Genomic DNA, 12,550 nt, shown 5'->3' on the forward strand with positions numbered 1-12,550 from the left:
TAATAGATCCCTTACCCGTCGCCCTTAGTGCTATATTGCTTCATAGCCGCTGCCGCTGCCGCTTTTAAAAATTCAAAGTTCTATGTAAACTACGGAATTAGGGCTTTCATTTGGTATATAGACCGTGCGTGTAGATCGTCTCTACGGAACGGTATGAATCGAAAAGGAAAGTTCGGCGAGTCGGATTAAACCATTTGGAGAGATGAGGCAGCCTGCAGTCTGTGTCTGGAGTCCTCCATTGAAGCGCGCGGTGGCCGCTCTTTACCAAACTAATTTGGCATGGCTAACGGGTGCTTTTAAATGCCACTATTGCTTTCCCAAATGTGTGTGACCAAAATAGCAATTTAGGGGAAAGCATGCCAACACGCCCATGACCACACCTCTAGGCGCAAATACCGGTGTCGGCAAAGAAGATAGCGGGTGATGCTGGACGAAAATACCATTAAGGGACAGAGAAAGCTCCTATATTCGTAATATTCGGTCAGCGGCTGAATTGCGGGCCGCGCTGCGGGTAAAGGATGCGACAAAATTGGAGCCCTATATCTACACTATCTATTTGTACACCCTCAGAGTTAATCCAACACTCAGGATTTTGAAGCCTAACTTCTTGTTGATTCCCTCCTTACTTCCTTATCCTCTTCTCTTCAGTCCTCCTTCCTCCCAATCTGATCCCCGCTCGCCTCCTCCTGCATCTGTACCCTCACTCTTCCTCCCTCCCCTTGGTCCTCCATTTCTCCACTCCCCTGTCACTGCTAGTCTTTCTCAGATGCTTTCTCATCTTATCCATTTCTCTCCTCCACTCCTTTCCCTTTTTTCACCACCTTTCTGCCATCATATATGTGCCCCCTCCCCCCCACCACCCCCCTTTCCCCACACACTATATCTCTCCTTCCCTCCTCTATTGTTCCCTACCAGTACATAGTGACTCTTGCTCAAGTCATTCTGTCCTCTCCTCCACTCTATCCCCCCCTGGATTAGCCTGGCACCCGTTCCACCCGTACCGGGGCTTTATGGATGCATTATCACCACAGGAGATAGTACGAACCCTGTACGCAGGATGTTAGGGATGACAGTGTGTGTGTGTGTGTGTGTGTGTGTGTGTGTGTGTGTGTGTGTGTGTGTGTGTGTGTGTGTGTGTGTGTGTGTGTGTGTGTTTGTGCGTGCGTGCGTGCGTGCATGTATGTGTGTGTCTAAGCATTAGCGCAGCTCTAACAGTGCTGTGAGCCTGTGACACGTGTCGTTTGAAGTGGCCTATCTCCCGTTTCGTACCAGAGCTCCTCTGCTCGCCAAGATAACACTTTAAGTTACAATCTACCCTTTCACATGCTTTCATACACTTTCCGCACCACCACGTCTTCCCTCTCATTTTTAACACATTTTGCTCCGCTCATCTCTGCTTTTTACTGCCATTTCTTTTGGGATTCTCCTCTCTCTCTCTCTCTCTCTCTTCTATTCTCTTCTCCTCTATTCCTCTATAGCTGAATAGGTTATATGTTTATATATAAAAGAAAAAAAACAGCTCATCTGCTGAAACTGCTGACCTTCTTCAGGCATCATATTAATCATATCATATTAAACCATGTTAGGAAACACAATTACATGTTAAAAGGAATGGTGTATAATGAGTTTCATTTACACAAAGTTAAGATACATGAAATGACTATACAGTCCAAAAAATACCCACACTGAAGTTATATAAATTTCCATTCAAAGCAAAATCCCTCCCAATTTTGTCATTCTGCCAATTCTGAATTCCCCCAGGTAGTCCCTAGAGCTGCCACTGGTCTTGGGGAGGGTGTAGACCAGTGGTTCTCAGCCAGTGGTCCTTGACGGGGTTCCAGGTGGTCCCCAGCTAAATAGAGAGTTGGTAACCAAATGGACCCTCTTGAGAGTGTAAATTGATGAGTTTCTCAAGAGTAAAATGTTTGTTAAACCTCTGCATAACTAAGTTAATTTTCAAGAAGTCTACACAATTAAGAGAATGTAGAAGAATTGTTATTTTGGTCAACAATATTGGTCAACTGTTATCTCTCCTAATAGTATGTACCAACATCAATACAGCATGGAATTGTGGACAAGATCTTATCCAACGATAACAAAATATTCTTTTGTTTTGAGTCTACAAGGCTATATCTCATCAAATGGTGGTCCGTGGCTCAAATGCCCCAAAAATAATGGGCCTTGATATGAAAAAGGTTGAAAACCACTGATGTAGACCAGGGGTTCTCAACCCGTGGGTCGCGACCCCTCGGGGGGTCGCCAAATTATTTTAGGGGGTCCCCAAATTATTAAAAAAAAAAAAGAAAAAGATTTTTTTTTAAAAAAAAATCACGATTTTTCAAAAATAGCAGACCTACAAGCTCGTAGCGCGCCACTCGGTGGCGCGCTATGAGCTTGTAGATCTGCTATTTTTAAATAGCTAAATTATAACAATGCTTAAAACACCAAAAGGGGTTCCCGCCCAAAATGGTTTAAGGTTATTGTAGCAGTCAATTTATATTGGGTGTCGGGAGTGGGCGGGGCGTGGGTCCCGAGACGTTGCCAAAGCATTTTCGGGGGTCCCCGGAAAAAAACGTTGAGAACCCCTGGTGTAGACAACTACATCTCTCCGGTGATACCTGTGACGACACTATAGTTGCTTGTTTTCGCCTGACGTGAGGCGTTTCAGGACGGAATACATGCGGAGGATCCCTCACAATTCTGATTCCTGCTCATCAGGCACCCTGACCAACCTGTAGGATTCAGGAGTCACAAATGCAGTAAGAGAGATCACCCACAAACAACTTCTCAAAGGATTCAAAGTCAAACACCAGTTCTTACCCCAGTCTGGGCAAGAACTTTACACCTGCATGGCATTGCAAACAATTGTGTGGTATAGTCAAACGTACAGCATCTAGGAATGGAACTGGCTTAACGAGGATGGAAGAGGTTTATGTAGTTTATACATTCAAAACAGGTTTGTTCATTCTCATCTTCCCCTTCATTTATGAATAAATGAGTTCTCATCATCAGCTTCTCTCCCTGTCCATTATTACTGATGTTATTGGAAAACACTCCTGTCCATACTAATACACCAATCGGCTCTCTAACACACACATACAACCCCCCCCCACCCCCTCCCAACACACACACACACACACACACACACACACACACACACACACACACACACACACACACACACACACACACACACACACACACACACACACACACACACACACTCTCTCCATTTCTTTCTAATGGAAATGCGTCAGCTTCAAATGAGTTCTGGAACACCTAATCTTGGGCGATGTGACTTGGAGCACAGCATTGACCCGGGCAGTCAGCTAATCAACAAAATCAATTAAACTAACTAATGATGCTTCTGGTAAGTACACACACACATACACACACGCACGCACGCACGCACGCACGCACGCACGCACGCACGCACGCACGCACGCACGCACGCACGCACGCACGCACACAGAGAAACACACACATGCAAGTAGGCACACACACACACACGCACGCACGCACGCACGCAAGCAGAGAAATATCTTTCTGCACCCACATATACACATACAGTACACACTTATCTGTATAAAGATGACAACTAAGAGACAGTAACGCAGCGCTAATATGTGACATTACTGCTGTTGTCAATCCTACAATATATTAAAAATCACATCCAGTGTGAAGTGAGCGATGCCTTTGATGAGTTCATTTCATTAAGGCAAGGATATGACGTAGCCTAATAATTACATAATCACTCGTTTTCTTGTACTGAGACTACACACATACTCAAGTGTTGGAGCGGCTAATTAACACCACTCAAACATTCTCTACGGGAGTGCCGTCAGGAGTGTCAGACGATCATGGCCCCGTCACTCTGACTCAGACATAACCATAAACAAACCCAATATTATGCCCATTGCCCATACATAGGCATATGGAGCTCCAGTTGTCCAGAGCCACAGATCCAACCGCTTATATAGTCCTTTGCATATACGGGACAGACCGCATAGCGCGGACACAATACCGAGTTGTTTGGTTATGCGGTTGTCCAGAACCACCGATGCAACCGATAATATCGGTTGCATATTATGTTCATATACTGTATGGGCATGCCAATATACAGGATACCATGATATACTCCCTATAGAGGGTATGCACGTGACATCATCATCATACACAGAAGTTATGCAGGAACGCCTACTGAGTGGAAGAAAACTACTTTTCTGGCCTTGACAGCCCATTCATCCAAACAGAAAAGTCCTATCTGATTGCATTAAACGGCGTTAAACAATATTAAACTCACTTTGCCAAGTCACTTTGCCACTTGATTTCCCATTCACTTTATGCATGCGCATACCCTCTATATGGGCATAAAAGAGACACAGGTAGATACAGAGATCTCCATATATGGGCACAAAAGTGACACAGATAGACAGGTACAATGCCAAAATAAAGTTCCAGTATTTGACATACGTTTGGTGAATCTCAATGCAAAATAACGACTGAAGTCAACTTCTAAATTAAGCTGGACATTAAGAACAAAGTCCTCTCCTCCTTCTGCATTAAGATGGACATTATTTGCAGGGTAAAACCATACTCAAGAGTGTGACTCAGTTTTTGGGGTGGGTGGCGTAGCACTGATGGTATCCAGACACGCGTGTTGTATATACAAACATCATCCACAGGCAGAATGCCCACTAATCCTCAGCTCAAATCCCCCCTGACCAGATGCTGCCGCTTAAAGGGACAGACCGGCTAAATGAAAGGTTAGCAAATGTTGCCACACGGACAGACTCAACAAGGAATACCCTCATGATGCTCATCTCACTTTATGGAGTAAATAAAGTGCGCACGCACGCACGCACGCACGCACGCACGCACGCACGCACGCACGCACGCACGCACGCACGCACGCACGCACGCACACACACACACACACACACTCTTCTATCTGTGGCACATATTCTGTGCATGATACTGTAATACACACGCGCACACGCGCACACGCACACACACACACACACACACACACACACACACACACACACACACACGCACACACACACACACACACACACACAGTGTACACTACAGTATGTATACTGTACGTATATATGTACAGTATGTAATGTATACAGGAAGGAGAGAGAGAGAAAGAGAAAAAGGCAGGGAGTAGGAGGCAGCACAGTCAGGATGGATGAGAAAAATTGCCTGGAAAGAAAGAGGAGAAAACGACTGAGGTTGGAGGGAGGTCAAATAATAAGAATTATAGAAATAATAAAGAGAGACTATGTAGGAGAAGAAGAGAGGAACAAGAAGTGAGATTAGTTACATCTTAAAACAATGATGTCTTATCTATCCTGGACTTTTTCATTTTGAATGAATACAAATAAAGACCATGCAGTTTTAACTGCGAGTACAAAAATAACACACATGCTAAATTAACCATTATTAGACCATTACTATTAACTTACTGTATATTGAGAATTAGCGTTTTTACAATCATGTCTGTTTAGGATTAGAATTTATCGGCAGATATCAATAATCATTGATTGATTTACAGGCAGATCAAAGAATGGATTACTTTCTGGTGGATTGCTGAGTTTGGGCAACAGTTTATGAAGGAGAAAATACAATTTTATGTATAATGTTCATTTAGTCACCAATCGCTTCCCTGCTCCTCTTACTCCACAACCTGGAAGGAATGTGAGCTACACACATGCACACGCGGGCGGACGCACGCACACACACATGCAATCATGCATGCAAACACACACACAGTGGGGCCAGTTAATGTCAAAGTGCCCCTAGGGGCAGTTTTCATATGATCTCTATCCAGATAACATTTGTAGACTTTTCCCTCTGTGGTCGCTGTGGAGCCAAGGGCATGCACTTGTGCTCTCTCTCTCGCCCTTTATTTCTCACACAAACTCTGTCTCTCTCTCTCTCTATTACCCAACCCACTAGAGTGTGTGTTTCTACTCAAACTGTCATTGATCTCATTCTGACCTCGGACAAATCCAGAATCTCCAAGAAAGGTGTTATTGTATGCGGGCTTAGTGATCATTTCATGATATTCTGTACCCGCAAAAAACAAAAAACAAAGTCTGGCTGCCACAAATCAGTCATATCAAGGGACCTCAAAACCTACTCTAGTGAGGTCTTTAACCAAGAATTGGAGAGTCTGGATTGGTCCGATGAGCTTAAAAGCACACTTGTCGAAGAAGCTTGGCTTGGCTTCAAAACCAAATTTACATCAGTACTGAACAACATGGCTCCTCTGAGAACCATCAGGGTCAAAACCCGCTCGGAGCCATGGATGAATTCGGACATACTGACTGCAACGAATGCCAGAGACAAAAAATGCTCTGAATTTCTAAAATGCAAGTCAAAGCTTGCCAAGCGCTTCAACAGGGATCTCCAAGCTCAGCTGAACAACCTAAAAACCCAACGAAACAGGCTAAGAAATATTGTTACTGCCATGACCAAATCCGCCAAAAGTAACTTTATTAATAATAAAGCTGAGGAAAACAAAAACAATCCTCGAGAGCTCTGGAAGCTACTCAACAACCAACTAGGCTGCGGTCAGAAACTGAAAACCAGGTTTTCAAACATAAACATTAAAGCGAACAAAACTCTCATCACTGACAAGCTTGATGTGGCCAACTACTTGAACATCTTCTTTACAAACATAGCAACAACGCTGGTTAACAATCTGCCCTCCCACTCTGGGCTCTTTGGTGTAGAGCACATTAAAACCTTCTACAGAAACCTAGGTGTTTGTAAAGACGATTTTAAACTAGTTATGGTAACAACTGATGAGGTACTTAAGAAACTGAGTGCCCTCCAACCCCACAAGGCCTGACAATATTCCCTCCAAATTTCTCAGAGACTCAGCCATCTCTATAGCTCCAATCATCACCCACATAGTAAACCGCCAAAGTAACCCCCCTGCACAAGAAAGGGAGTAAATTAGACCGCGGCAACTACCGCCCTATTTCTATTCTAAGCTCCATCTCGAAAGTGATGGAAAAAATAGTCTATGAACAGGTTGAAAAGTATCTTGCCACGAACAAATTATTGTACGAGTTCCAATCTGGCTTCAGAACATCCCACTCCACTGACACATGCCTTCTCTATTTGAGCGACCACATCAAACAAGAGGTGGATGCTGGCAAATACTGCGGCATGGTCATGCTGGACCTCCAAAAGGCTTTTGACACCGTGAACCACTCCATACTGGTTAACAAGCTAAAAGCAATTGGTTTCGATAGCACATGCTGGATGCAATCCTACCTGGAGGGGAGAGAACAGATGGTGGAAGTGAACGGAACACTGTCCCCCCCCCCTCCCAGTGAGCTGTGGCGTTCCACAAGGAAGCATACTAGGGCCTCTACTGTTCCTAATATATGTAAACGACATGACTTCAGCTTGTGAGTGCAACTTGTTCCTGTTCGCAGATGACTCGGCACTGCTGGTCTTGGACAGGGACAAACTGCCGGTTGAAAATGCCCTCAGCTCTGAACTCGGTAGAATCTGCACCTGGCTCGCTGATAACAAACTATCTTTACACCTGGGAAAAACTGAATCCATTCTCTTTGGATCTAATTGTAATCTCAGCAAGGCAAATGGCTTCTTGGTTAGAGTGGGTGACAACGTAATCAAAAAAGTCAACCAAAGAACAAGATTCCTTTACAGGATCTCCTCACTGGTCGACAAAAACACCTTGAAGACCTTAACAGGAGCCCTCGTACAAGGCTTCTTTGACTATGCATGCACCTCCTGGTACCACAGCACCTCAAAGGCTCTTAAAACTAGGCTCCAGACTTCCCAAAACAAACTGGTCAGGCTCCTACTTGGCCTCACCCCCCGAACCCACCTCACCCCTGCCCACTTTGACAGACTGGCATGGCTTAGGGTTGGCGACAGAGTACAGCATCTTGCAATGGGTCTGGTCCACAAGATTCGATACTCCACCAAGATACCCATGTACCTGTCTAGATACTTCCTTAATGTTAACGAAGTCCACACCCACAACACCAGAGGGAGTGCAACGAACCATGTACAACCCAGATTCGGCACAAACAAGGGACTAAATTCTTTTCGCTCCTATGCCACCAAAATGTGGAACACCCTACCAACAGTCATTAAGACATGCGAATCCCTTGACTTCTTCAAAACCGCTCTCAAAGGGCACCTACGGATGGCTGCAATTCGAAACTGGCCCCCGTAAAATCTGAATCCCCATCCACCCCCCCCCCCCTTTTCCCCTCACTGTATATGTTTCTTTTCCCTTTTTACCTCCATTATGATGAATTCCTGTTCTGTTCTTTGTCTATATAGAAGTGTCTATTTGTACGTCTCTAAATGTTTTGATGAATTGAACATGGTGGACCCTGTTGTAAACAAGTGTAATGCTTAATTGGGTCGTCCACTCACAGTTAACAGCCTTTGTATTGAGTTTGTGCTTGAAATGTACTGTAATTCTGCAAACTGTTAATAAAACTTTCAATCAATCAATCAAAGTCTCCTGACTTTAGTTCATTCAGACTGAAACACATGCGCATGCACACACACACACACACACACACACACACACACACACACACACACACACACACACACGCACACGCACACGCACACGCACGCACACACACACACAGTTGCACGCACGCACGCACGCACGCACGCACGCACGCACGCACGCACGCACGCACACACACACACACACACACACAGAGGGAGCAGGACTTTTGCCGTCAGCTATAGCTGAAGGCTGTCTGACTGTCTGAGTGACTGATCTGGGGGAGACAATGATGAAGATTATAGGCGCCCAGGATGAACTCTCATTGCACACACACACACACACACACACACACACACACACACACACACACACACACACACACACACACACACACACACACACACACACTTGTTGCAGCGAATGCAGAGAAATGTGGACAAGAATGCCTGAATGTTCTATGGGAGAACAAATAAGTAAAAACATTAAGCTCGCTACTCGAGCACACAATAATGTCCTGCCACATCACTGACAGAAGAGGATTGATTTGGTAGCACTGACTGAACACAGCAAAGATTTGTTTTGCAACTACTATAAGATTCTGAACACTGAATAGTTCAAGGCACTGCATATTGTTAAGTGCACCGTGTAGCTAATTACCACAGCTTGTGAGTATCGATGATTGTCAAGATGCAACAATACAACATATTTATTCAAGCCCCACTGAGGCGTGGTAGCACTGTAGCATTGACAATATGTCCAACATGACATGCTGTTGGGGTGAAATGGTAGCTTGATATGGAAGTGATATGATTGGAATTAGGATTTGAGTTGACTGCACTGAAACCTCATGCATCAATCAAAACAGTAAAACTCACATGGAGAGAAGTGCTATTGAAAGAGGCCAAACAAAACCATTTTTTTAAGGGAACTGTGTATTTGGACGGCTAAGCAAAAAGGGCATGGAATAATAGACACATTTAGGGAATACAGGAGAGGGGAGAATGTCAAAAGAATTAATGGATGAGAGGAGCAGGGAGGGAGATTGGGCGATGTATGTCGACAGACAAGAAGAGAAGAGCTACAGGTCAGGAAGGTGTGGGTTTGAAGTTAGGCGGACAGAAAAATAGGAGATACTATGGGAGGACTTACCTTGCCCTTGGGCCATGGTCGAGGAATGGGAGAGGAAGGTTAGGAGCACCAGGGAACCCCACAGCCACCATGTGATCTGACCCACAGACAACATCCTTACAGGCAACCAGCACTATGACCTGCAGGAGGACGAAGAGAGTAAGAGACAATGAAAAATACAAATTAATGAGAGGGGGAGAGAGACAGGGAGAAATATAAGTTATAGAAGAAAGAGAGAAGGGGGAGAACAGAGATAGAAAGAGCCAGAGAAAGGGAGAAAGAAGGCAAAAATGGGAATGAAAGCAATGAATGACAGTGAGAAAACAATCAGAGGAATGTCACAGAAAAAGTAACAAGAGAAAAGAGCGAGAGATCAACAGGACTGACCGACCGACCGACAGACAGACAGACAGACAGACAGACAGACAGACAGACAGACAGACAGACAGACAGACAGACAGACAGACAGACAGACAGACAGACAGACAGACAGACAGACAGACGGACAGACGGACAGACAGACATTCCATTGACAGTACAAACACTATTCAATTCCAACAATTCATGAGGCAGAGGCCCACCTTCAATATATGTTGTCCCTTCAGGGCACTGATCTGGAATCAGTTTCCCCTACCTAACATAACATCTGTAAGCATTACAGTGCAGACAGTCTAAGCTGACCACAGAAAAGCTGTTAAATCTCCCCGCCTACACAAAGTGGGCTGATGGAGATTACCCTCCAAGAGAAACAGTAGAAGACTTTGTTAGAGACAGACAGACAGACAGACAGACAGACAGACAGACAGACAGGCAGGCAGGCAGGCAGGCAGGCAGGCAGGCAGGCAGGCAGGCAGGCAGGCAGGCAGACAGACAGACAGACAGACAGACAGACAGGCAGGCAGGCAGGCAGGCAGGCAGGCAGGCAGGCAGGCAGGCAGACAGACAGACAGACAGACAGACAAGAAGGGGGTCACAGAGGGAGAAAGAGGCATAGAGACACCGAATGGATTGCACTCATGTGCACATACATGCTAGAGACCACATACATGCTAGAGACCAACAGAGCGACAGCAGGCCGGGTCTGCAAGTGGGAGTGAATAGAGAAGAGAAGAGAAGAGAAGAGAAGAGAAGAGAAGAGAAGAGAAGAGAAGAGAAGAGAAGAGAAGAGAAGAGAAGAGAAGAGAAGAGAAGAGAAGAGAAGAGAAGAGAAGAGAAGAGAAGAGAAGAGGCATGACAATCGTTTGACTGACAGTTCACAGGAGGAACATTTTTCCAGTGTTGTTTTCTGACCAAGCAAGGAGTGCACTGCAAACACCCATTCCTATCCTCTCTTCTCTGCTCCTCTTCATCCCTTCTAATTTCTCCATAGATTTTCTTCTTTTCTCTCTTTCATCTTTCTTCACCTACCCTCCCTCTCATTATGTACCTTGTCCCGTCACTCTCTTATCCCTATTCCCTACAGATATGTTCTCCATTCTTCTCTTCTCCAACCCATCTATATCCTAATTTATTTCCATTCTCTTTATTTCAACCCTAGCCTTTTGTCTTCTCTTCATTTCCTACTTTGCATTCTCTCCTACTGCTCTCCAGTCTGCTACTAATTTAGAATGGACACAAAATAGACTAGTTGTTTTATCTTTCAGGATACAATGCAATTTGTCGATCAAAGTTGTCACTATTGAATCAATATTTAACTGAGCGGCCATACCCTGTTGTTTTTTATCTGGTAGGCCTAATGGTAATGCTCCAATGAATTTATGCATTCCAAAAAAGTAATGACATTTCGTTTTAATGAAGCATAGAATTCCTTATGAAATAACATTTCCTAAAGGCTAATGTATTAATCATACCATGATTCATAAATTAACCCCAGGACAGGATAATGAAGCGGATTAAGCAAAATAACTTATTTGTCTCCCTCTGTTTTACTCTCTCTCTCTCTCTCGCGCGCACACACACACGCACGCACACACACACACACACACACACACACACACACACACACCGTTTAGAAATACTATCAACTATACCACTTCACAAATATGCACATTTGATTTGAGTTCTAATGACCGGCACGGCCCGTTGGAAAGTTATATTCAAGTTGAAGTATTCGACCATTTGCTCTAATTGCTGAGTTTCCAGCTTAATTTAATGAGAGTCATGTTAAAAATATCAAAATTAAGTAGGCTTACAGGCATTTGCAACTGCACACAGTAGCCCACAAAATAATTATGCTCAATTTCAAACCAGCACGCACAATTCAGTCATGGAGGAACAATGCTCAAAAATGCTCAACAAAAGTATTTTGGAAAGATTATTCGAGTTTGAGTTTTAATACCTACCATTTTTTATTGTAGGTATTGTTTAGTTTAGAGTGCTTAAGTTTCGCTTCGTATATTATATTAAATAACCTATGGGTTGACATTTGATTAAGTTAATTTCTAGTATGAGGTTCCTATAATAGCCTCTATAGCCTGCAATCAGTTCAGGCTGTACACCTGTGATTGTTACACTCACACACAACGAATGAATGAAGTAGCATTTCATCATACCTTTCAAATCATCAATGAATAACGTCCTTATTCCCAGAGGAGGTTCTCGGCATGCCCAAGAGTCGTTGACAGACACTCAAGGGTTTCTCTCTCACACACACACTCCCTCCCTCGATCTCTTTCTCTCTCTCCGGATACAATGTGGTCAGTCCGTCCAGACGAGAGCTCGGGAGTGGGTGTTTCTGTCCTCGTTTATTCAGCCATCCCTCCCTCCGGCTATCCCTCCCTTCCCCAGCCCTCCGCTTCACCCCTCAGCTTTGCTTCGCCTCGTTTCCGTTTTGAGAGACGGGACTGAAGAAAGAGAGAAGGGGCGATGCGAGAACCAGAAGGTTCTGCTGCGAAC

At 44.5% G+C, this 12,550-nt stretch overlaps 1 protein-coding gene across 1 annotated transcript in view; it reads right to left on the minus strand.

Moving 5' to 3' along the window:
• The window catches only part of col14a1a (collagen, type XIV, alpha 1a), a gene marked incomplete at its 3' end in the record, with an annotated part of 214,852 nt that extends 202,539 nt beyond the window's left edge, over nt 1–12,313 (minus strand). The window contains exons 1-2 of the mRNA XM_079503710.1: nt 12,208–12,313; nt 9,677–9,795 (exon numbers count right to left, since the gene is read on the minus strand). Coding sequence (XP_079359836.1) covers nt 9,677–9,770 — 94 coding nt within the window. The 5' untranslated portion in view covers nt 9,771–9,795; nt 12,208–12,313. The remainder of the gene's footprint in view (nt 1–9,676; nt 9,796–12,207) is intronic.
• Nucleotides 12,314–12,550: the final 237 nt, after the last annotated feature.

This window comes from Electrona antarctica (assembly GCF_951216825.1).
Source record: "Electrona antarctica genome assembly, chromosome: 6".
In the NCBI taxonomy this organism is placed as follows: Eukaryota; Metazoa; Chordata; class Actinopteri; order Myctophiformes; family Myctophidae; genus Electrona; species Electrona antarctica.